The sequence below is a fragment of the Etheostoma spectabile genome, chromosome 23 (assembly GCF_008692095.1).
Source record: "Etheostoma spectabile isolate EspeVRDwgs_2016 chromosome 23, UIUC_Espe_1.0, whole genome shotgun sequence".
Taxonomy (NCBI): Eukaryota; Metazoa; Chordata; class Actinopteri; order Perciformes; family Percidae; genus Etheostoma; species Etheostoma spectabile.
In genome coordinates, this window is record NC_045755.1 from 14287896 (window position 1) to 14310113 (window position 22218).

Sequence of the window (22218 nt, forward strand, 5' to 3'; positions counted from 1 at the left end):
TATTACGTTTAGCTTAATACTTCATCTTAATTGTCAGTCACCTTAAATTGGCAGTTCAAGTATCTAAATTAGGTCATAGTTAATGCCATGTGATTGACATATCAAATTGTGTTGTGGAGACGGATAAAAATATAAACGATATCACATCAACACAATATACAACTCACATCTTAAAAGATGCAGGCTTGCGTTTTTCTTCTGATCCCACAAATCAAATGACAGCGTAATAAGTGGCAAGTTATGAACCAAGGTCACCAGGTATATTTATCAAGGAAGGCATCCTGCTAATACCAAACGTGGCCATTTGGATGATGTACTCTCCAACTTTATTCACTACTGTGGCAAAATAATTTCACTTTCATACCTTCTCCAGCCACCATGGCTATGATAATTTCACTTTATGAGGTTTTTTCTAACATTAATATGCGGCCCCCCAGCCTGCCTATGGTCCCCCAGTGGCTAGAAATGGCGATAGGTGTGAACCGAGCTCTGGGTATCCTGCTCTGCCTTTGAGAAAATGAAAGCTCAGATGGGCCGATCTGGAATCTTGCCCCTTATGAGGTCATAAGGAGCAAGGTTACCTCTGCTTTCTCTGCTTTGGCCACCCAGAGAATTTGGCCGCCCATGAGAAAAAGAGAGACATCATGGCTTTCATACGAGCAGTGGCAGTCACCCCCACCCTCCACCTTCTCCCCCCTCCCCCTCCCCCTCCCTCCCCTCTCCTCCTCAACAGCTACAGACAGAAATCGTCCTAAGGAAAGCTCATTGTGGGACTGGCTCTAGTGGCTGTAATTCTTTACCAAGGCTGAATTTCGGGAAAGAGACTTCAGACACTGTAATAGGGGACCACTAAGGCCTATATGAAAGCATCCAAAAAGCAGCATATCATGAGACCTTTAAGTAACATGCCCTAGAGTCTCCACAATTCTTCTGCATCCAAAGTAGTTTTTATATGTGGAATAAAACAGTAGATGGATACCTTTTTATTTGTATGATTTCATTTGGACTTTACATTAATCAATCACAATTTTATATATATATATATACACATTACTATCAGTAACAAGTAAAGAGGAAAAATACAGGAAACACAGATAGAGCATGTGCTCAAACTTAATGACTGCTGTCCCCTCTGGAACTAAGTACTGCCCTCTGGAACTTTTAAAAGATGAGTGGAGAACAGAGGCAGAGAGGGTTACTCACTGCTTAATGGATTCCAGAAGTTCCCTTTAAATCAGTTTAAGTTGAAATGCGATGTGGCAAGACTGCAGGGCACTGGGATGGCAAGCTTTAGCCAAATTCTATGTTCCCGTTCATACCTCTTTGTAACACGGAAATTAGGCCAAGGCGATGTCAAGATGTCAGATTTTCAGCAGGCGTCTTTTGAGCCAGTGACTTAACTTAAACCTGATGTGGATTGCACTCACACTACTGCTGTTACCTAAAACCAATCCCACAAGCTAATTCAGATTTAGCAGATATGATAAGATGTAGTAGAACTAACAACATAAAACAGAGAATTATTTTACTTAAATCATTTAACAGTTGCAAAAAAGGTACAACAGCCTTTTGCCTATATTAAATTATGTTGTGCAAAGTTGTATGGCTGACAGTGTCCAGTGTGGGAAAGCTGTAATGTGTTGCAGGGGAATGGCTTTAATAATGTCTGCCTGTTTAACAAGCCTAGAAATGACACCGCACATTGCATAAGATTGTGTGGGAGTCTGTGGGAGCAGGAAGAGTAAAAACATTACAAATAGAGTTCCTAGAATCTTTCCCATCTTGTTGTTATCACTGAATAGATACAAAGTTCTGACTAATTGCAGCATTGTGTGTGGAGAAATAGCATATTGCAAGGATCGCTCATTTTGTTTTTGTTTTGCACAGTTAAAGGTGAAAAGATAGACTGGTTGCTTAAGGAAAGCGAGGATTAAATGGATTTTAATCTCACACACACGCATCAGATGTCAGGGGAGAAATGGAGCGACGATGAGCTCCATGCCTCTGGAATGCTGACTCTTTACTTTCCACATCCAGCTCTCTGTTGGTATTTCTCTTCTTTCTCCTCAGGGCTTGTCTCTTTTGAGAGAAGTAAAGGCTCATCCATGATGTTATCCAAGCAAATCATTTTCAGTCTGCTGCATTCGAAAGTCTCTGCAAATGCAAATGAATCACCAAAGTTACAGTGAAACATTTAATCGGTCTTTCATCATTTTAAAACAGTCTAAATCCTCAAGTATTAATCTCCAAGGTAATTTCAGAAGTTGCTGTTTGTGCTGCAGCTGTATTGGTTTAACGTTTTTGCTAGCCACTGCTAGTTCTTCATTTGCAAAACAACTAAATAAATTCAATGTACATGTTTTCAATAATTAATATCATAATTTTGCCTGTTTATAATAAATAATACTACTTGAAAACACAGGGAATTCAGTCCCTCCATTTGTTTTGCCGAGAGTTGTGAAATATGAAAAATGTACTGTATATTACTCTCATGTCTGTTCATTAAATACAGCCTGTTACCGTAGTTTAGCATAAAGACAGGGAAACAGAACAAAATCTGTCAAGCAGCCCATTAAAGCTCACTAATTAATAGGATAACAAAAAAGTGTAAAAACAACGTGATGTGGTTCAACAGACTTTATGAAGTTGCTGCAGTCCGCCGTTCATATTTGCATACAAACGTGTGTTATCAATCTTCTCATCTAACTCGCGGCAAGAAAGCAAATAAGCGTATTTCCCAAAATGTTGAACTTTTTGTTGAAGTTACAGTGTGTTTTGGGCCGGGGAGCCTCATAAATTTGACTCAAAATTTGCCACATGTTTTTACTGAACCCAACACTTTATATAATTAACTTGATATTGTACAGGCTGTGCAGTAGCTGGGCATGAAACAGGAGATGGGTGGTCCTGGTGCACATTTCTTTATTGTGATCAATACTTCTTTCATTTTGTTTATTGTATAGGAAGCAGCTGGTGAACCAGTGCAAGAACTTTTTGGAAAAGTCTAAAACTTCCCTTACTGTGCTGAATACACTATTAGCTACAGCAGCAACATACCATTTGGTGTCAGCTTGATGCACACATTCAACGTCTATCCCTGTGCATTCTGTATTCCCATGCTGTTTCCAGAGATTTTTTTCGTAGTATTTTTGGTTGCCAGCTTTTCGCCTCTTCTATCCCCTCGGGTATATGTGTTTGCTTTGGGTAAAGGGGGAAATGAAGGGGAGAGCTGCAGCGAGCAAACACTGTGCAAGACTTTTCAAAGGCCCACCTTGTTGTATTCCAAACTGTGTCTCTGCCAGGCTTTTAAATGTGACTGGACATTTCTTCATTGCTGCATTTAAAGTATCTAAATGACTTTTAATTTAGTGATAATTCTTTTAACCCATTGATAGCTTAAAGGCTGTACCTTGTTTGATTTATTGTACTGAAATACATTCATTTTTTATACCTCTCGTCTTACTGACAACTGCTTACTGTGGTCGAATTTAGCTAAAAAGACTAAAATATGGATTCTTGGAGCTACCATGTGTGTCTTGGTTCCACAAGGACCATTCCCTTTTTGGAGGGTTGAGTCAGCCTTGTTGGGCGTGTGAGGCTGTCAGGTATTACCTGTGGTGGTGTGTGGGGGTTCGTTGCCCTCGTCTGGAGAATGATAGAAGTGCAGGTTTGAATTAACATCAAAGAGCAACTGCAATGAGTGTAAATATGATTATACCAGATGGATATACCTGAAGCTTTTAATGAACAAACCACAGAGCACTGTAATTCATAAAGCTTGGTTGGGTTCAGAGATGTATTTCAATTTAATTCCCAACATGAAACATAAATGATAGCTTATTTGATAAACAAAGAAGCTAAGCCTTTTGTTTATAAAATGTGATATGTTGAAACAGGTAGAAGGGTAGAAGAGATATTAAAATGTTGTGTCTTTTAGTTCTAGGATGTCCCCTTTGCAGTTTGTCAAAGAACACACTAAACTGACTGCAACCAGGTTGAATTGCGTTTAGCACAAAGCAACGTGTTGCAATAAATATGTGGAATCTATAGGCTAAGGTTTCTTTAAAAACCTTTCAACAAAGTCTACAAATGTCTGAGATTGGATTTGTCCTCACAAAAAAGTAATTTGTAAGCATCCCTCCATTACTGTTTATACAAACAATAGCTTCTAACAAAATCTATATGAAGAATACAGAAAGTTAGTGCCCTTTAGGCATTTTAGAGGGCGAGATATCTGTCAATGTTCTTTTGTAAATCTTCTGTAATGTATAACACGTTCCATATAAAAATATACATTCAGAGAGTGCAAATGGTTGGTGTCAAGTGAAAGTGTTAGTCACTAGTATCCCTTTTACTATAAAAATGTCTTCTATAGTGTGTCCTAGATGTTGCATCTGAGTGGTCATTGCTGCCTTTACTCATAATCCGTACACATTGCACATCTAGTGGTGAAGATGATATTTGCCACACTCTTAGTTTTGGTCCTTGATCCATAATATGGCAGTTTAACTGCCACCCCCGATCACAGTGTCTCAAAGGAAGAACTGATTTACCTGCCTAGTAATCATCGATCCATTCTCCATTTATTGTATCTTGTACTTAAGTTCCATGATAACAGTGCCAAATTAGACTACTGTATGTGTCCTTTGACGATCACAGAGGTCATAGGTTGTTTTCACTTACTGTAGCAACTAAAAGTTTTTGACCTGTATATCCATGCTTATAATACATGTAGATAAAATAATTGAAAGTTGTAATGAATGGGATCAAAACTTTACTTACACTGTGTCCCAACACATTGTTATTAATTAAGTTATTGTTGAAATGATAGTTGTAACAGACGCAAAACATTCCCTTCCATTCCCTGTCATTAAAATGCATTCTTTGTATGTGTTCACACACTTACAGTACTTGGCCAGTAAAGCTGATTCAGATTCTAAATGCCCTACATGTCATGATCTTATGAAATAAATGTCAGTTTTGCAGAAGTCTTGCTACATAACATGCTGTTGTCAAACATTTTGCATGTTACCCTCCACGTTTCAGTATATTCCCAAATATGAAGTATGTCTTTCATGTTCTTTAAACTGTCATGTTCTTTAAACTTAATTGAATAAGGGAGCACCAGTGTTCTGATTATTCTCTTAAAATCAGTGGTAGACTTTTTCAAGGAACAGGCTGTATCATCCTTTCAGAAGAATGGTTCATTATAGGGCAGATCTGTCACCATTTGTTCGGTTGTTAAATTGTCTTCTTAAAGTTTACCAAACATTACTAAACTTTACTAAGTAAAAGGTCTTGGCCTGTATTTCGCCTGTGTGTATTAATATCAGGAAAAAAGTTAGCTTACTTAAAAAAAATGGTATTCAGGATTAGCAAAGATTAAACAAAAACGGCCAAGTGCTTGGTCTGACTAGTTTTTGTAGTCTTTGTTATGTTAGACTAAAGATTGAGAAAAGCATCTTGTCTCATACATTTTTACTTACTACTGCTGTCTTTTCCTCAGATAGAGATTGGAACACTGGCCCCACCTGACTATAACTACCCTGTACCCGAGGCCTCGGAAGAACAAGTAGAACAAGAAGAGGAGGAGGGGGAAGAGGAGGAGGAAGAGTTGCCCCTAACACCCCAGCTCAGCCCACAGGGTTCAGGGGGTTCTGGGGTCCTCATGGGCCCAGACACACAGAAAGGTCTGAAAAAGCACACACCCATAAACACAGAGTTACCGAAGTTCACTAGGTAAAGAGAGAGCTCAAGTAGAGCGGTTGCCTGCCAATCGGCGGGTTGGTGGTTCAATCCATGGCCCTGCGGTCTAATGTCAAAGTGTCCTTGGACAAGACCCTGAACCTCATATAACCCTAATCTAAACTCATTGTCTGCATTTTTAACAATCATCTTTTCCATGTGCACGTGTTCCATTTAACTAGCTGTTAATGGTTAAATGTGTCCTTTTAATCATTGTGTCCATTTGCCACCAACTACTTAACCTAATCATCATTGTGTGCTTCAAACCTGATTAATGATCCATTTCATCTGTCTGTTTATTAATACCTAATCTTGTCTCTAACAAGAGGTGGAGCTGCGTCTGACGCCCATTGACATCCTTCATGTGTCCGGGGATTTTGGGGGCTCCGTAATGTCTGGGGCCTCGGGAGCTTCCGGGGCTTCTGGGTCTGGAGGCTCAGGAGACCTACTGTTCTCTGGCGGCTCTGGGGGTTCTGGTGATATTGTACTGATCTCAGGAGCCTCTGAGGAGCTTATCAGCTCTGGGGGATCTGGGGAATTCTTGGTATCTGGGGATCTCTTGATATCTGGGGATCTCTCAGGATCCGGGGATTTCTTGATATCTGGGGATCTCTCAGGATCTGGGGATCTCTTGATATCTGGTGATCTCTCAGGATTCGGGGATCTCTTGATATCTGGGGATCTCTCAGGATCCGGGGAAACTTCTGGAACCTCTGGGGATACTTCTGGAGCCTCTGGAGATACTTCGGGAGCCTCTGGGGATACTTCGGGAGCCTCCGGAGATACTTCTGGCGCCTCTGGGGATAATTCTGGAGCCTCAGGGGTTACTTCTGGAGCTTCTGGGGACCTTGGCTCTGGTATTTCCATTGAATTGCCCCTGGGCTCTGGAGGATCTGGGGACCAGTTTGGTTCCGGGTTCTCCGGAGATCTTTTGATCTCAGGGGCCTCCGGAAGCTCTGGTGAGTCCGGTGACCCAGGAATAACATTGTTACCTGGAGGTTAGTATTTTTACAGCAGATGTCTGCTAGTAAGACATGTGGCGACTCTATTTCTTGATGTATGTAGAAATAACTTGTCTTATTCTATGTGATTCATAAATTCCATTTAACTGCGTCCTTTTCAAATGTAGTTAAATGTTGATTTTTGTTTTGCTTGTAATCATTCTTGTTCCACTGTGTGCCCCTGTACTTGTGTTATACATAATCATTGTTCACCTAACCTCCTTTCTCATCTAAAATGTGAGTGTGATTGAATATTGGGTTGATTGATTGTCCATCTCACCCCTCCACCTCATGTCTCCTAACCCAAACCCTTGGCTCTAACAAGAGGAGGAGCTGCCCCTCATTCCAGAGACTACCCCTAGCGAGGCATCAAGTGCTTCAGGGGAGATCTCAGGAGCGTCAGGAACCTCAGGGTTCTCTGGATCCTCTGGAGCTTCTGGCACAGAGGTCCCTGGGGTAACTCTGATCCCTGACATTGATAAAGGTCAGTATCTAATCTCGACTTGTGTGAGATATGTAAAAGGCAAACCTGAAGGCCATACCTCACACTCCATGAAGCATACTAAAAACAAGGTGCCATTGCCTATAGTGAGCCAATGAATCATTTCATGAACTGGCCTTTGTTTGAGACCAGCAGTTTTAAGGCTCTGACACACAACCCGACGTCCGACTTTCGGCAGAAAAGGCAGTCGGACTGACTGCCTCCCCAAGTTGATCAAAAAAGTGCCGGACAAAATATGCGGGTCACATGGGTCTGGCTGCTCCTGGATTTTACAACCGAGCACAATGGCGGCTCATTCAGAATACAGGCTCATATTTTACAACAATAGTTCACCAAAACGTGTTTCTGAAAACATTTTTAGCGAAAAAATAGGCCATGCAGTTAATGAATCTGTCTTCATTTCAGATCAACAAAGGTCAGTTTAAAGATTTTCGTCAGATTTTGAGAGCCGTGCGTCACGCTAACATAAGTGCACTGATTCACTAGTCAAGGTCTAGAACACCAATCAGATTGGTAATTGAGTCAGAATTCCCGCCCAGCAAGTCAGGTCAGCAAAAATGGATGTCGGCAAAAAACACAACAACAGACTCAAGTCACTGACCTTGTTAGTTGTTTGTTGGTGTGTCAGGGCCTTTAAAGGTACCCTGTGGGGCTTTGTTTGACGAGGACACAGAAAGACATTACATATTTTTTGCGCTAAATGGTGGCAGATGACAGCTACATTGCATCAGGAAAGACAGTGACAACAAAGACTGCTAGCTAGTAGAACTAAACCTCCAATCAGCTGTTATTTCCTCCAAAGACCACCATTATAAAAGACTCTTCAACTCCAACTGCAAACAAGGTCAATTATTACTTTTTTCAATCCATTCAATCCACTTTCCCGGAGCCAAACACGGAAGCTCAAAATATGCTAGAGAAATTTTAATTCTACTGAAAGAGAACCATCTCTGAGTCCGTTATGTAGTTCCTATAATGCAACCATGACTACATGATTTCAATTATTCAAAAATTCAGCTTTGCAAATGAGTACGGAAATTAATTATTCACATTTGTTAAACGTCAGAAATACACAATTTTTGTTTTTTTTTACAAGAAACTGTAGCCAACTTTGCTGGTCAAGAAATGTTTTGGAAATGAAAACGCTTAGACGGTGCAAAATTTATTGCAGGAAGATACTCGAGCATTGGCACCTTGTCTGCGGAAAAGGGGCAGTGGCAGCACTTGAACAAATTATCTACAGGAGGAAATATTTTCACATAAATGTTTATAAGTTCACAGTTGTCAGGCCTATTATATGGGGGCAAGTAAAACTCTACAGATGACAGCCATTTGAAGTGGCTTCCCTAAAAAAATTTTTAGCATATTGTTCATGACCACTCAGCAGATCACATTTCATTATTAACCCCAAAAAGGCATCTTCATTTAACTTCCATCCATCAGTTAAATGCCATAAACACTGTTAACATACTGTGTGTAACTTATAACTGAGGCAAACAGTGGGCCACTGATTGCCAGACATACTGCCCATGCTGATCTAACCTGTTTCTTTAACACCTAATCTTGTCTCTAACAAGAGGAGGAGCTGCTTCTGACTACACCAGAAACCCCTCAGGAGGGTGCTGGCGGTGTAGAAGGGTCAGTGAGTTCTGGTGAACCTGACGAACCCGATGAGCCTGTGATTGACAGGGAAGGTTAGTATTTAACAACACAGGCATGGTATGCAGAGAAGAATAATAACAATGTCCATTCCCTTTGGAACTTCCACACACTCTGATTTGATTTCCTTTGCCTTGTGGATAATTAGAGGCTGAATCCAACTGTCCTCCGAAATACATTACAATTCTACCTCTTACTTTTTCATATTTTATTCCCTCCCTCTGCTTTTCTTCTCCATCTTGTGCCGCAGGTATGCCCACTTGCTTGCTGTGCACGTGCCTCGGTGGTTCGGTCTACTGTGATGACTTGAAGCTCGATAGTGTTCCACCTCTTCCCAAAGACACCACTCACTTCTACGCCCGCTACAACAGAATCACCAAGATCAACAAGTCCGACTTCGCCTTTATGAGTACGTTGGAAAGAAAATCTATAAGTATTAGACCAGAGATATTCAGAACCAAATATAGAGTTGATGTTTAGTGTTTTTCGCCTCCTTCCAGGCAAGCTGAAAAAGATCGACTTAACCGCCAACGAGATAACGTCCATCAACGAGAAAGCATTTATGGGTCTGCCTGAGCTGGAGGAGCTGGTGATTCGAGAAAATCATATCTCACAGCTGCCTGCCCTCCCAGAGACCATGAGCCTGATCGATGCCAGCCATAACAATATTGGCAGCAAGGGTATTCACAAAGAGGCATTCAAAGTACGTACAACTCCCATACTACAATTACTGTCACACACTCAAGCCCAATAACAAAAGGCCGATATATCGGTTGATACCTTTGCTTATCCTGGTCACAATTCTCACAATTCAAAAGTAGGTAATTTGAGGAGGAGGGATGAGGGCCTTGTTAGCAAAATGACCAAAATGCATGCCTCTTGTTAACCTGCCTTCTCCCCTCTCACTCCCCTAGTAACAGAGAAAGTGCTGGTGCAATGGGGTTGTTTAGTTTGTCTGTACAAGCAGCAATTATGACGCATGTTCATCTTGATTGTTAGGCAGCACCCTCTGGTGGTTGTAGTCCATCAAGGGTGGGTAGCAGGGTTGATGGGTGAGTCAAACAAATGCATGATTTGCCCAAGAGACTGGTGTTCCTGTCCCTTTTGAAAATAGATGTGAATGGAGAGTAATTTTAACTTTAAGTAGCAAACACATGTGTGATGACGTAATGTGCGTACACACGGGAGTGAACTGATGTACAGCTTTTAACCCAAACCATGATCTTTTTCTAAAAGTAGTTTTTAGTGCTTAAAATTAATCAAGTCATTTTTGTGCCTACATCTAACCAAACTGTGACTGTTTCACAAAGTTAATGACAGTTAAAACAGTTAAGTTTAGGTATGCGGATGAAAAAAATGCTCCTGTGAGTCCTTTTCCCTGCCACCGCTAGGGCCTCTAATTTATTAAAACACTCCTATGGGTCATATTAGAGTGTAGGAACAAATGACCTGTGTTGTGATATAATTTTTTAGACTTGTTAGTTAAATGTGTTAGTCTCTCTGAGGCTTGTGAAAGTTAGAAGCTATGTCCATGGCTCGAAATATTAGTAGCCTAACTGTGTATTTAAAAAATTAGCGGCACTATCCATGGTGGTGAAGTAGCTGATGGAATTTTAATTGTTCCTTTTCTCTGAGTCCCGCACTTGTGTCAGTTTGGTCTTGGATTTATAATATTCTATATTCTCTAAACCGGGTGACCAGGAACTGGGTCAGTCCCCCTTCTTATGAATTAATGTAGTGAATCATGTTGTATGGAGGAAGATAACAGCAAGTTCACAGCAGTAGGATAGGAGTGTACAGCAATGTAGCAAAAGCTTTGAAATAGCAATGTTGTATTGTGGACTACATCAAAATGTGTTGGGAATTCTTAAGGCCTGACCCAATAATGACTTAAATCTTTCCTTTTTGTATTCAGGATATGACTAGCCTGCTGTACCTATACCTAACAGACAACCACATTGATTACATCCCTGTGCCTCTACCAGACAGCCTGCGATCTCTACACCTACAGGTATAGCTGCTTTAGCCTCATGTGTTACCACTCCCCACCACTGCTCAACAGTGAAAGTATCTTTGTAGTTTTAATTTGATATGGAAGTAAGTCAAGTCATCTGTATTTATATAGCACATTTAAAAACAATAGTTTAGCCAAAGTGCTTTCCAGTTGAGGCAGATGGGTTGAGATCTGCCTCAATACAGGGAAAACTACAATACATAAAAAGAATGTGCATAACAAGCAATAATAGAAAGTGTAATACAAAACAACTAACATGATAAAACCAAAGGCAAGTTAATTAAGGTTACTGAGAAGGCAATCTGGAATAATAAATCACAGGTGCTGTTCACCCACACAAGTATTTTCACTTTGGTCTAATTAGACCTCTGTTCATGTTGAAGTGGGTGGAGCTATGCTGAAATTCCATCATAATAGGCTCGTTCGAGATGAACTGCGCCTCGCCTGTAAAGTGGACGAGAGCAGGCGGTAGCAGCGGGGGCGGTGACAGAAAGCTGCGGTAAAGTCGGACAGTTTCCAGCCGATTCCAGCCGCCTTCAGGCTGGACAGGAAGTGATGAAAACACTGTGGTGCGATTCCGATTTAATAAAATATAATCAGACCCACACATCAGCTGGTACACAGTCTCCAGTTGTTTTAGTTATGACAGAGTAGCTGGCAAAGTGCTCTACATGCGACCTGTTGCTGATTTTAATGAACAACAGACTGGAGATGATCCGTGATCTGAACGGATATCTCTTTGACTTCTAAACTTAACTATCAGCCTCACAACATGTGTTATGTACAGAATAAGTCTTAAATCAGACAAATAGCAATTAAAATCCTTCCGATTCAAAACAGTAAAAAGTTTATATAAACTTCATCATGTTGTAAACCAATCAGGTGTAAATCAGCTGAAAAGCCGGCGTTTCCCAGCATGCTCTGGGTCCGCCTGGCTCTTGCAGTCGGTGAAAAGCAACTGCGCCGCCTGCGTCTCAGAACTGCGGCCGCCTTGCTCTCGTGAGATTTCCGTTCCCACGTGTGCATGACGTCAGAGCAAGTCGGGATCAAGTCGGCCACAATCTAACGCTGCAACGGGCGCCGATCGCCGGTGATCGATTCTGCGCAGACCTGGCTCATCTCGAACGAGCCTAATGTCGTGAAACTTCACGAACCAATAAGAATGTGAAAGGTGTAACTTCTCCCACTCAAACAGGTGCAACACACTAGGCTCGTGAGCAAGCGGCCGCAGTTCTGAGACGCAGGCGTCGCAGTTGCTTTTCACCGACTGCAAGAGCCAGCGGACCCAGGCGGACCCGAGCATGCTGGGAAACGCCGGCTTCTCAGCTGATTTAACACCTGATTGGTTTACAACATGATGACTTTTTATATAACTTTTTATTGTTTTTGAATCGGAGCGATTTTAATTGCTATTTGTCTGATTTAAAGACTTATTCTGTCCAGAACACATGTTGTGTGACTGATAGTTAAGTTTAGAAGTCAAAGAGACTAATCCGTTCGATCAGATCATCTCCAGTCTGTTGTTCATTAAAATCAGCAACAGTCGCATGTAGAGCACTTTGCCAGCTACTCTGTCATAACTAAAACAACTGGAGACTGTGTACCAGCTGGTATGAGGGTCTGATTATATTTTATTAAATCGGAATCGCACCACAGTGTTTTCATCACTTCCTGTCCAGCCTGAAGGCGGCTGGAATCGGCTGGAAACTGTCCGACTTTACCGCAGCTTTTTGTCACCGCCCCCGCTGCTACCGCCTGCTCTCGTCCACTTTACAGGCGAGGCGCAGTTCATCTCGAACGAGCCTACTAACAGGAGGCTCGTTCGAGATGAACTGCGCCTGGGAGGATACTGGGCGTGTGCATGGCCTTTAAGTATCTAACTCAAATGAGAAATTCCTTTCAGGTATTTGCTCTGCACCGAAGCTGCAAGCGCTTATCACATAACAGCTCATGAAACATGATGTATATATGCCTCTGAGAAATAAACCTATAGTATCCTGTGGAATTGGACACTTGTATCCAACCAGATTGAATTTGAGTCATTTGTAATCATGGTATCTCATTGGTTTTATTTAGATTTTGCTTTCACCAAATCAACACAAACTGACCCTGATGAAGACCACAAGCTGAAACTTGTTGGTCCAACAATAAGGTTTTGTTGGAGTTTTCCCCCTTCTCAATGCACCTTGGAAGTAGATAAAGTAGTGGCGTGACTCCCTACTCTGCTTCAGCAAATCAAAACAATTTAACACTTCAGAATTAAGATTTGAAGATTGACATTCAAAGAACTAAAACTAAAGTTTTACCAAATACATGGAAGTGTGTGATTTCTGAAGTGAACAGGCTGAACCTGTTTGTTTTAACAAATAGTTATTCTTACCAACCTGGAAGGGAGGGGACAGATATGGTTACTGTGCCTAAACCTAGAGGTTTTAGAAATCCTTTAGTATTCATGCCAAGATTTGTCTAACACTCCATACATGCTCTATTGTAATCTTTGATGATTATATTTCTCCATTAGAGGGGCGGCCTCTAGCTCACCCAGTAAGAGCGTTCGCCCCTTATTGGCTGAGACCTCCAGCAGCCGGGGTTTGAATCCAACCTGCAGCCCTTTGCCCCATGTCACCCCCAATCTCTCGCCCCCTTTCCTGTCTATCCACTGTCACTAAAGGGAAAAGCCCCCAAAAACAATCTTAAAAAATATATGTATATCTCCATTATAATTGGATTCATCAAAACAAGTCTAATATGCATGGAGGCGATATCTCATTATCCTCCTCTGTCTATTGCAGCGTAACAATATTCAAATGATGCATGAGGACACATTCTGCAACCTGAAAGATTTCAACTACATCAGGAATGCACTGGAGGACATCCGTCTGGACGGCAACCCCATCAACCTTAGCAGGACCCCACAGGCTTACGTCTGCCTGCCCCGTATACCCATCGGGGATCTCATTTAACCACACAGACACATACCTTACACTCTTGCACACTGACTTCCGAGAATACAACCACATGCACACATATTTGTACATATTGACACATAAAGCGACACATGCAGACATGCAATGTATCACTCCTCAAACAAACAATCAATATGCTGCTTGCATATACTATGGATCAGTAAAACTCTGTGTGGAAAGCTATGTTCCATAAACATCTGCAAACACATAGATTCTAAGTCAGATTCTGGGGATCAAGTGCATATCCACTGTTCTACTGCACCTTCTTCCTGTTGCTCAGATTTTTTTACCAGGCATAACACAACAACACACATACACACTGAAACCGTCACTCTCACAATCCCACACCTATCAAAACACATGTACACACACACACACACACACACACAAACAAATACACACACACACACATACACTTTCACAAAAGCCAAACTGTTCCTGTTCCGCAACTTGATGAAGAGTAAAAGAGATTAACAATAGGTGTTATTCGTAGAAATCAGTTTATTAAAAACCCTCAAATGGCATGTATGTGTCTGTTTAATTGTATTTTTATGAATGGCAAAGAAATACAACCAGTAATATTGTTTAAATATGTTTGTTTTGTAAAAATAATAATATTAATATTAATGACAAATCTAACACTTTTGGAAATGTATACTAGCATAAACTTATTGAAGCTGGAGCTTAATGAAAGGTAAATTGACTAATGCAATAAAAGACACATTTAAAAACAATCATTTGTTGTAAAGTCTGTACTGTAACATAAAAATATATATTCTGAAAAAACATTTTTTACATTAACTGCAATATTTGGTAAAGTGCATTTCAAAAAGTGATGTTTTAACCGTGCACAATAGCAAAGACTCTAATGTCTAGAGTCGATCAAATAAAGACTATTGTTTGATTTGGGAGGCGGGGGGGGGGGTGTTTATTTTTGATTGTGGATGGGGTTAAGAATAATTCCAATAGCTTGCTATTGTGTGCTCTGTATGGAATAACCACAAGTGAATAAAGTTGTTTTGAAGACCTCTCCAAACCAGGAGTGGCTCAACGTTTTCATTGACAACTTAGGTGAAGCATAATGTGCATTTTAAATGATATGCAGATGCAGCCAAGGTGGGAACTGCCCAGAAAGTTTCTTCTGGGAAGGTTTTGTGCAGAAAAACCAAATGAATTAAAAATTTTCAATAAGTTTTTCTAACAAGTTGAGGAATCTCTCCTTCCTGTCCAAGACATCTGCGTTGTTCACCATGCTGCTCTCTTCTGTAACCTCCTCAGTCCTTTCTTTAACTTTCTCCAGCCTGGCTTTCTCTTGCTCCAGAGCCAGTCGGTCCCTGCTCACAGCGTCTCTGTCCCTCTCCACCATCGCCCTCTCCCTCTCCATCACTGCCTTCTCTCTCTCTATTGTCGCCCTCTCTCTCTCGAGCGAGGCTCGGTCTCGGTCCAGAGCGGCGACTTCCCTGTCCAGCACAGCTCTCTCCCTCTGCAGTACCAGCCGCTCCCTCTCTAGCACCCGCTTCTCCCTCTCCATCACCTGTCTTTCGTTGTCCATATGATCCATTCCCTGGCTTCCCTCGTCCTGTACCGCCTCCTCATCCTCCCCTCCGTTCAGGGACACCTCGATCTCTGGCCCGCCTGCTAACAAAGCCACAGGGGAGTTTATCACCATGGAGGCCTTCCTTTTCTTGGGTTTGTAGATGGGTAAGAAATCGCCATTGGTGGGGAGGGTTTTGAGGATGGGGGCACTGCTTTCCAGTCGACCCTCCATGGCGTCCTTGATCAGACTGAAATAAGGCCACGTTTCAGGGAACACTTTTACCCCATCTGGAGGGTTCTTTAGGTCCTAAGGAAAAAGAGAGAGAGGGCAATGAATCAAGAAGGAAATTGATCAAAAGCCTTTTTTATCTGAGTGTTTCATTTAAACTGTACCTTGTATCTCTTCTTCAAGTTTTCCCACTTTTTGGATGCTTGACTATGGGTCATCTTGTGTTGCAAGCCCATATGTTTCAGGATGGCCCTGAAGGACAAGATAATCGTCAACAATTTTGATAATCTAATAATCATTCAATGTTTTTATAGCACAATGGAATGTGATTGTAAACTCTTTTACATTGAAAGACAAAATATAAAGAGCGTAAACAAATAATACAGTAAAAGCATCAACACAATGTTATCTACAAAGTAATTATTCTAAAGTAAAAATACCCAAAGGTCAATGGGTTTAGCTTCCAGATGTGAATATTAAGAAGCATTTTGATGTATTTGATTTTTTACTTCCTTAGTGTAGAACATCCTATGCATATAGAAAGCTGAATGCATCCAGGAATTTAAACCTTTTTCTATTTTACACAGTAGTGTCTCATACCTCCATGCCCACATGGAAGTATTCCTCCTTCCAGAGAAGAGGTAATGGTTTGAGACCCTCAGCTTTACAAATTCTTCAATTTCGTTTGCACTCACTAAGAAAGAAAGAGGGAGAGAGAGAGAGAGAATAAAATGTGTTAGAAATTACTGTATGAAGGGTTTTAAAACCTAAAAAAACACTAAAATATAACATCAGCCCTACAAGAAAACTACATTTAATACTGGTTATTGTCCGGTAGGAAGACTTTTCCCCCAGCCAGCTCAACCGTTAATATATCTACAGGTGTGAGGTCACAATCTAACAGTTAGTTTGGTTCGTATCTCGTAGGCTATTTATTAATTTAGACAAATAGTAGCCTACGCAACAAATACGGCCTACATTACAATTATAGGCCGACTGAAAACTGTGGGTTAGCTAACGTTGCATTCACTTTTTTTTTTCTAATTGCTAATTGGTTACTTTCACCGTGGAGCCCACTTGCTAGGTTACTAGCTAGGTGTCCAAGCTAACTCCAATTAAACTGTGAGTACGTTAGCTCGCTTGACTAAAACATGACATTTCTTGCTGCCTACACTTACTTTTGTATGTGAACTCTACGGGGTTGACTTTATCGTAAGTGGTGCCCGCGTATGAATGATCCTCGATTTCCATTTTTCTCTTTTTTTTCGTTTTAGTGTCTTTATCAAGTGCCCTTCGTCCATCCCAAAGACAGACGGTTCCTCCTTGAGAGGGACCCTAGCTTCTTCTTCGCTTACTTTTTAGGAGAGCGCTTTACTGGGACCTAGACCATAGACAGTTAAAGAAACCTAGACGAGGAGGCGCCAATGGCAGAATCAGCTCACTTCTGCCATCCAGCGCTGTGGAGGTTTAGCGCGCTACAAAATAATATTGACTAACCAGATGGCAGCTAGCCTATATTGTTTGTCCTCCACTCTGTTCATATAAATAACGTTCTTATAATTGAATATTTAATTTTTTAATTTAGCCTATTTGTGATTTGTATGTATATAAAGTAACGTATTACATTTACATTGTCCCAGCACTTTTTTCACTCCCACTTACCCTTGCATTATTTTAAACATATATTCAGTTTACAATTAACCCTTTGACTTTTATATAGCCTAAATATTGTACATTATGTTGTTGTTGTTGTCCATTTAAATCTTTTTTTTAAAGTGTTTTATTTTAATCTACATTCCAATATATGTATGTTTACTTATCTATGTGTAGCTGTACAAGGTTAATTTATTTGTCATTTAAAAACTCATGGTTGCACAATGAAATGTAGGATGTAGCCCCTTCAAGCTTGTTTTAGCTGTGTGTCTAAGTTTATTATCATGTACGCTATTCTTGGCACGCATACTTTGTCAAGGATTTTGATTTATTAAGTTTTTTTATTTCCGTTATAGGTTACTGTTGGACTATTCAAAACCTAGGTTTTTTATATAATTATAAAATGACAAGTTAATTCTGGGTCCTGGATTCTGGAGATAGAAGGAACATCTAATATCTGTAATTATTGGGATCTTCATCCTATTACTCTTTTATAATTTATTTGTAGTCCCAACATTTACATGGCAGTCTTGCTATGATTCACTGCAGCATGACCAGCTGCTTGGCGAACAACATGTGGGTGTGGCTGGAGCCTGTATTAAAAGTGGGGGTAATGAAAACGAAAGTATTGCAAAGTTGGCTACAGAATGGCGTCTGCAATTCGTAAGTAGGCTACCTTATAAAAATCACTCTAATGTATGTAGGCTACTAGTGATTATGTACCTGTGTTTTAACCACATGCTTTACAACTTTTTATGCCTTCTTAGGAAGAGCATGTGGCCTCTGTTTGTTTCTATAATGTGTTTTTCTATGTGAGGAATTGAGAGTGGTAGAAACCATAATAACACAGCCTGTGTCTCATAAGGGAAAACACGATGGAAAGACTGTGAAGTGTGAACTCTTAGTTGGTTACACAGATTTATGTTGCGATTATTGTCTGTGAGAAACTTCATTATTTGGTTTCAGTTTCGTTTTTTTCATTCAGCTCCCTGCAGGGTCACAACAGTAACCCGAACCTGTGCATTCAAATGATTTACATTCATTTGTCATTTACATGGCGTTACATTTAAGGTATTCTCATTATCAGATTTTTATTCATCCACTATTTTCCAGTGTAAATTGTGATTTCGGCCAAGACAGCTTATAATTTAATTCGCCAGCAGGGTTCAGCAGATATACCTTAAGTTATAAAGGCTAATGTAGCAGTAGACTGTTGACCTTCACATAAACGTCTTTTAAACTGTCTCAAAATGCACCAGAAATAATAGCACATGGCATTTTATCAAATAAAAAGTTAACTTTAATCATTTGTTTATTAGTTCTCGTGAACAAACCTTACTAACTGCATTTTATATACAGTGGTGTGAAAAAGTGTTTGCCCCCTTCCTCATTTCCTTTTCCTTTGCATGTTTGTCACACCTTAAGTGTTTCGGAACATCAAACCAATTTAACAATAGTCAGGACAACACAAGTAAACACAAAATGCAATTTGTAAATGAAGGTGTTTATTATTAAGGTGAAAAAAAACCAACCCATCATGGCCCTGTGTGAAAAAGTGATTGCCCCTAAACCTAATACTGGTTGGGCCACCCTTAGCAGCAACAACTGCAAAACAGCGTTTGCGATAACGTGCAATGAGGCTTTTACAGCGCCTGGAGGAATTTTGGCCCACTCATCTTGGCAGAATTGTCCTAATTCAGTTACATAGGGGTTTTCGAGCATGAACGGCCTTTTTAAGTCATACCACAACATCTCAATAGGATTCATGTCAGACTTTGGCTAGGCCACTCCAAAGTCTTCATTTGTTTTTCTTCAGCCATTCGGTGGTGGACTTGCTGGTGTGTTTAGGATCATTGTCCTGCTGCAGAACCCAAGTTCGTTTCAGCTTGAGTACACGAACAGATGGCGGACATTCCCTTCAGGATCTCTTGGTAGACAGCAGAATTCATAGTTCCTTTCCACGGCAATTCTTCCATTCCTGAAGCAGCAAAACAGCCCCAGACCATCACACTGCCACCACCATATTTTAATGTTGGTATAATGTTCTTTTTTGAAATGCAGTGTTCCTTCTACGCCAGATATACTTGACACACACCTTCCAAAGAGTTCCACTTTTGTCTCATCGGTCCACAAATGTTGTCCCAAAGTCTTGGGGATCATCAAGATGTGTTGTGGAGAAATTGAGACGAGCTTTGATGTTCTTTTTGCTCACAGTGGTTTCCTCCTTGGAACTCTCCATGCAGACCATTTTTGCCCAGTCTTTTCCTGATGGTGGAGGCATGAACGCTGACCTTAACTGAGGCAAGTGAGGCCTGCAGTTCTTTGGACGTTGTTGTGGTTCTTTTGTGACCTCTTGTGGTCGTCGCTGCGCTATTGGGGTAATTTTGGGCGGCCGGCCACTCCTGGAAGGTTCACCACTGTTCCATGTCTTCGCCATTTGTGGATAATGGCTCTCACTGTGCTTCGCTGGATTCCAAAGCTTTGGAAATGGCTTTATAACCCTTTCCAGACTGATAGATCTCAAGTACTTTCTTTCTAATTGTTCCTGAATTTCTTTGGTCTCGGCATGATGTGTAGCTTTTAAGGTCTTCTGGGACCTTACGGGGTCAAGCAGCTCCTATTTAAGTGATGCCTTGATTGTGAACAGGTGTGGCAATAATCAGGCCTGTTGGCTAGAGAAATTGAACTCAGGTGTGGACAACCACAGTTATAGTATGTTTTAACAAGGGGGGCATCACTTTTTCACACAGGGCCATGATGGTTTGGATTTTTTTTCACCTTAATAATAACACCTTCTTTACAAATTGCATTTTGTGTTTACTTGTTGTCCTTGACTATTGTTTAAATTGGTTTGATGTTCCAAACACTTAAGTGTGACAAACATCAAAGGAACAGGAATGAGAAGGGGGCACACACTTTTTCACACCATGGTAGATATATATATATATATATATATATATATATATATATATCGTTACTCTTAGGACTGTGCACAAGGTCCCCCCCCCCTCTTTTTTTCTGCACTACCTATACTTTATATTTTTATATTTTATATTTTTATATTTTGTCGACACTGTAAAGGGCTTCAACCTTGTTGCACAGGTACTGCACTTGTGTATAATGACAAAGGCATTCTATTCTGTTATATTCTATTCTACAGAAAATGATTGTAACATCATTTAACAACTGAAAGTGACACCCCAGATTGCATATATGCTGTGTATATATATATATATATATATATATATATATATAGTGTATCCACCCTTTAAGGATAGTGACCATGTTCAAGCCTCGTCACTGGGGTTGGTGAATAAGTGTTGACCAAACGTGTTAACATTTGTTTTCCCAGAGTCTGATGAAAGTGTGTCAGAAAATGAAAGTGAAAGTGAATCTGACGACAGTGACAAGTCGGACAGTGACGGGAATTCAGATACAGAAGCTGATTGTCAGGTTTGTTTCTGGAGATGATGCTTCAATATCAATTTTATTTATAGTATCAATTCATAACAAGAATTATCTCAAGACACTTTACAGATAGAGTAGGTTACCACGCTCTATAATTTACAAAGACTCGACAATTCCAGTAATGATGGAGTCAGCATCTATCTTATAATTACACATTAAGCCATGAGAAGTGATCACACACTAAAAGACAGTCTCTACACATTTTCAAATACTGAGTCTATTGTCATTTATACAACATCATTAGATATTACCTCTGCAGTGATGTAAAAAAACTATATTTTCATTTTTAGATTCAGAGGAAAAAGCCCTGCAAGTATTACAACAAGGGTAGCTGTCGGGATGGGGAGTCGTGCCCTTACTGGCACATCTGCAAGTATGCCCTGAAAGGAAGCTGTCGCTATGGGAACAAGTGTAAGCTGAACCACCCCAGAGGTGGAAGACAGTCATCTGGTGCAAGCGACAGGGCTTCAGACCGGTCAACATCTAGTGGTGAGAAAGAGGACGAGAGAAGAGGTTTAATTGGATGGTATTTCTCAATGAGCCACATCTTAATGTTAAAAAATTAAAAAAATTACACTGGAAACTCCTTAACTTAGTATACTTAAATGTACATTATTTGCCTGTAATATTGTGCTTCTTTTTACTACTTATTCCGTCTATTCTGTACATGTCTGTTAGTTAATTAGTCAGTTATGGATCCTTCACCTCTTCCTTAAGTTATTCTCCTTTTTGTTTAACTTTTTCTTTTATTATTGAGTTTTTCCTTTAGAGACAAACTTGTCACACTTCACATTTATTACACACTACTGCTATTACATGTAGTCATTTGATCCTTGATTCAGCTGTAATTCCTCTTAAAAATGAAATAAGAAGTGCCTAAGCTTGCTCTATCAAAATGTAAAAGTCAATTTGTGTCTTTTTTTTTTTTCTTTTTTTTTGCCAGACCCAAAGCTTACTGATGGCCGATGCTACCAGTGGCAGCTGAATGATGGAAATGGCTGGATGGATGTCAGTAATGATCATATTCTTGAGGCCCAGTACTCATTGCCCCACACCAAAAGCATTAAAATCTACAACACACCATATGGGTAAGAGCTACAAAGCGCAATGCTCAAACATTTTCTAAGCTTAAACGCACAGAAACTGGTTGATGGTTGGTCTCCCGCTCTCTGTCTCTGTCTGTAGGGCTTTGAGTATAGATTTTAACAGGATGAGAGTGATTGGAAAGAGTCTGAGAGTGAGACGTTTGGATGACGGGAACACTGTGTGGATCTGGTACTGCACATTGAGCCGGAAGTGGATCAAGTATGGAGACAAGGTAGATGGAATTAAAAAGTTGAACCTTTCTTTTTTGTGTCTTAAAGTCTTAAAGTGCTCATATTATGCTCATTTTCAGGGAAAACACCATATATTTGTTGGACTGCACATTGCTGCAGCTCCTCTTT

At 40.4% G+C, this 22218-nt stretch overlaps 3 protein-coding genes across 9 annotated transcripts in view; 2 read left to right on the forward strand and 1 right to left on the reverse strand.

Moving 5' to 3' along the window:
• The window catches only part of epyc (epiphycan), a 17880-nt gene extending 3259 nt beyond the window's left edge, over positions 1-14621 (forward strand). Inside the window, exons 3-11 of one of the 4 annotated variants that reach the window (XM_032504596.1) lie at positions 5507-5690; positions 6072-6386; positions 6423-6743; positions 7072-7230; positions 8826-8942; positions 9158-9316; positions 9408-9610; positions 10823-10918; positions 13714-14621. In XM_032504596.1, coding sequence (XP_032360487.1) covers positions 5507-5690; positions 6072-6386; positions 6423-6743; positions 7072-7230; positions 8826-8942; positions 9158-9316; positions 9408-9610; positions 10823-10918; positions 13714-13884 — 1725 coding nt within the window. In that variant the 3' untranslated portion in view covers positions 13885-14621. Of the gene's footprint in view, positions 1-5506; positions 5691-6071; positions 6744-7071; positions 7231-8825; positions 8943-9157; positions 9317-9407; positions 9611-10822; positions 10919-13713 lie in introns of all 4 variants that reach the window. The other 3 variants (XM_032504597.1, XM_032504595.1, XM_032504598.1) reach the window with 3 other exon arrangements.
• si:dkeyp-38g8.5 (uncharacterized) lies at positions 14372-17037 on the reverse strand. Of its 2 annotated transcripts, XM_032504628.1 has the most exons (4): positions 16831-17037; positions 16253-16346; positions 15817-15904; positions 14372-15730 (listed from the first exon to the last, which is right to left on the reverse strand). In XM_032504628.1, exons 1-4 carry the CDS (start codon positions 16901-16903, stop codon positions 15062-15064), a joined length of 924 nt encoding a protein of 307 aa, XP_032360519.1. In that variant the 5' UTR covers positions 16904-17037; the 3' UTR covers positions 14372-15061. The 2 variants fall into 2 exon arrangements, with proteins under 2 accessions (XP_032360519.1, XP_032360520.1); XM_032504629.1 differs by lacking the exon at positions 16253-16346 and having other exon boundaries at positions 16831-16939.
• An 830-nt stretch (positions 17038-17867) lies between these two features.
• si:ch211-244b2.4 (uncharacterized) overlaps positions 17868-22218 on the forward strand; it is a 6678-nt gene continuing 2327 nt past the window's right edge. Inside the window, exons 1-5 of one of the 3 annotated variants that reach the window (XM_032504620.1) lie at positions 17868-17968; positions 20658-20758; positions 21064-21262; positions 21717-21861; positions 21959-22091. In XM_032504620.1, the coding sequence (XP_032360511.1) occupies positions 17953-17968; positions 20658-20758; positions 21064-21262; positions 21717-21861; positions 21959-22091 (594 nt within the window). In that variant the 5' untranslated portion in view covers positions 17868-17952. The remainder of the gene's footprint in view (positions 17969-20657; positions 20759-21063; positions 21263-21716; positions 21862-21958; positions 22092-22218) is intronic. The other 2 variants (XM_032504621.1, XM_032504622.1) reach the window with 2 other exon arrangements.

Excerpts from the sequence above, each read along its gene's own strand:
- si:dkeyp-38g8.5 (XM_032504628.1), bottom strand. The coding sequence starts at position 16,903 with ATGGAAATCGAGGATCATTCATACGCGGGCACCACTTACGATAAAGTC. Across the intron at positions 16,347-16,830 it reads CGTAGAGTTCACATACAAAA|TGAGTGCAAACGAAATTGAA; the intron begins GTAAGTGTAGGC and ends TTTCTTTCTTAG. Across the intron at positions 15,905-16,252 it reads ACTTCCATGTGGGCATGGAG|GGCCATCCTGAAACATATGG; the intron begins GTATGAGACACT and ends CTTGTCCTTCAG.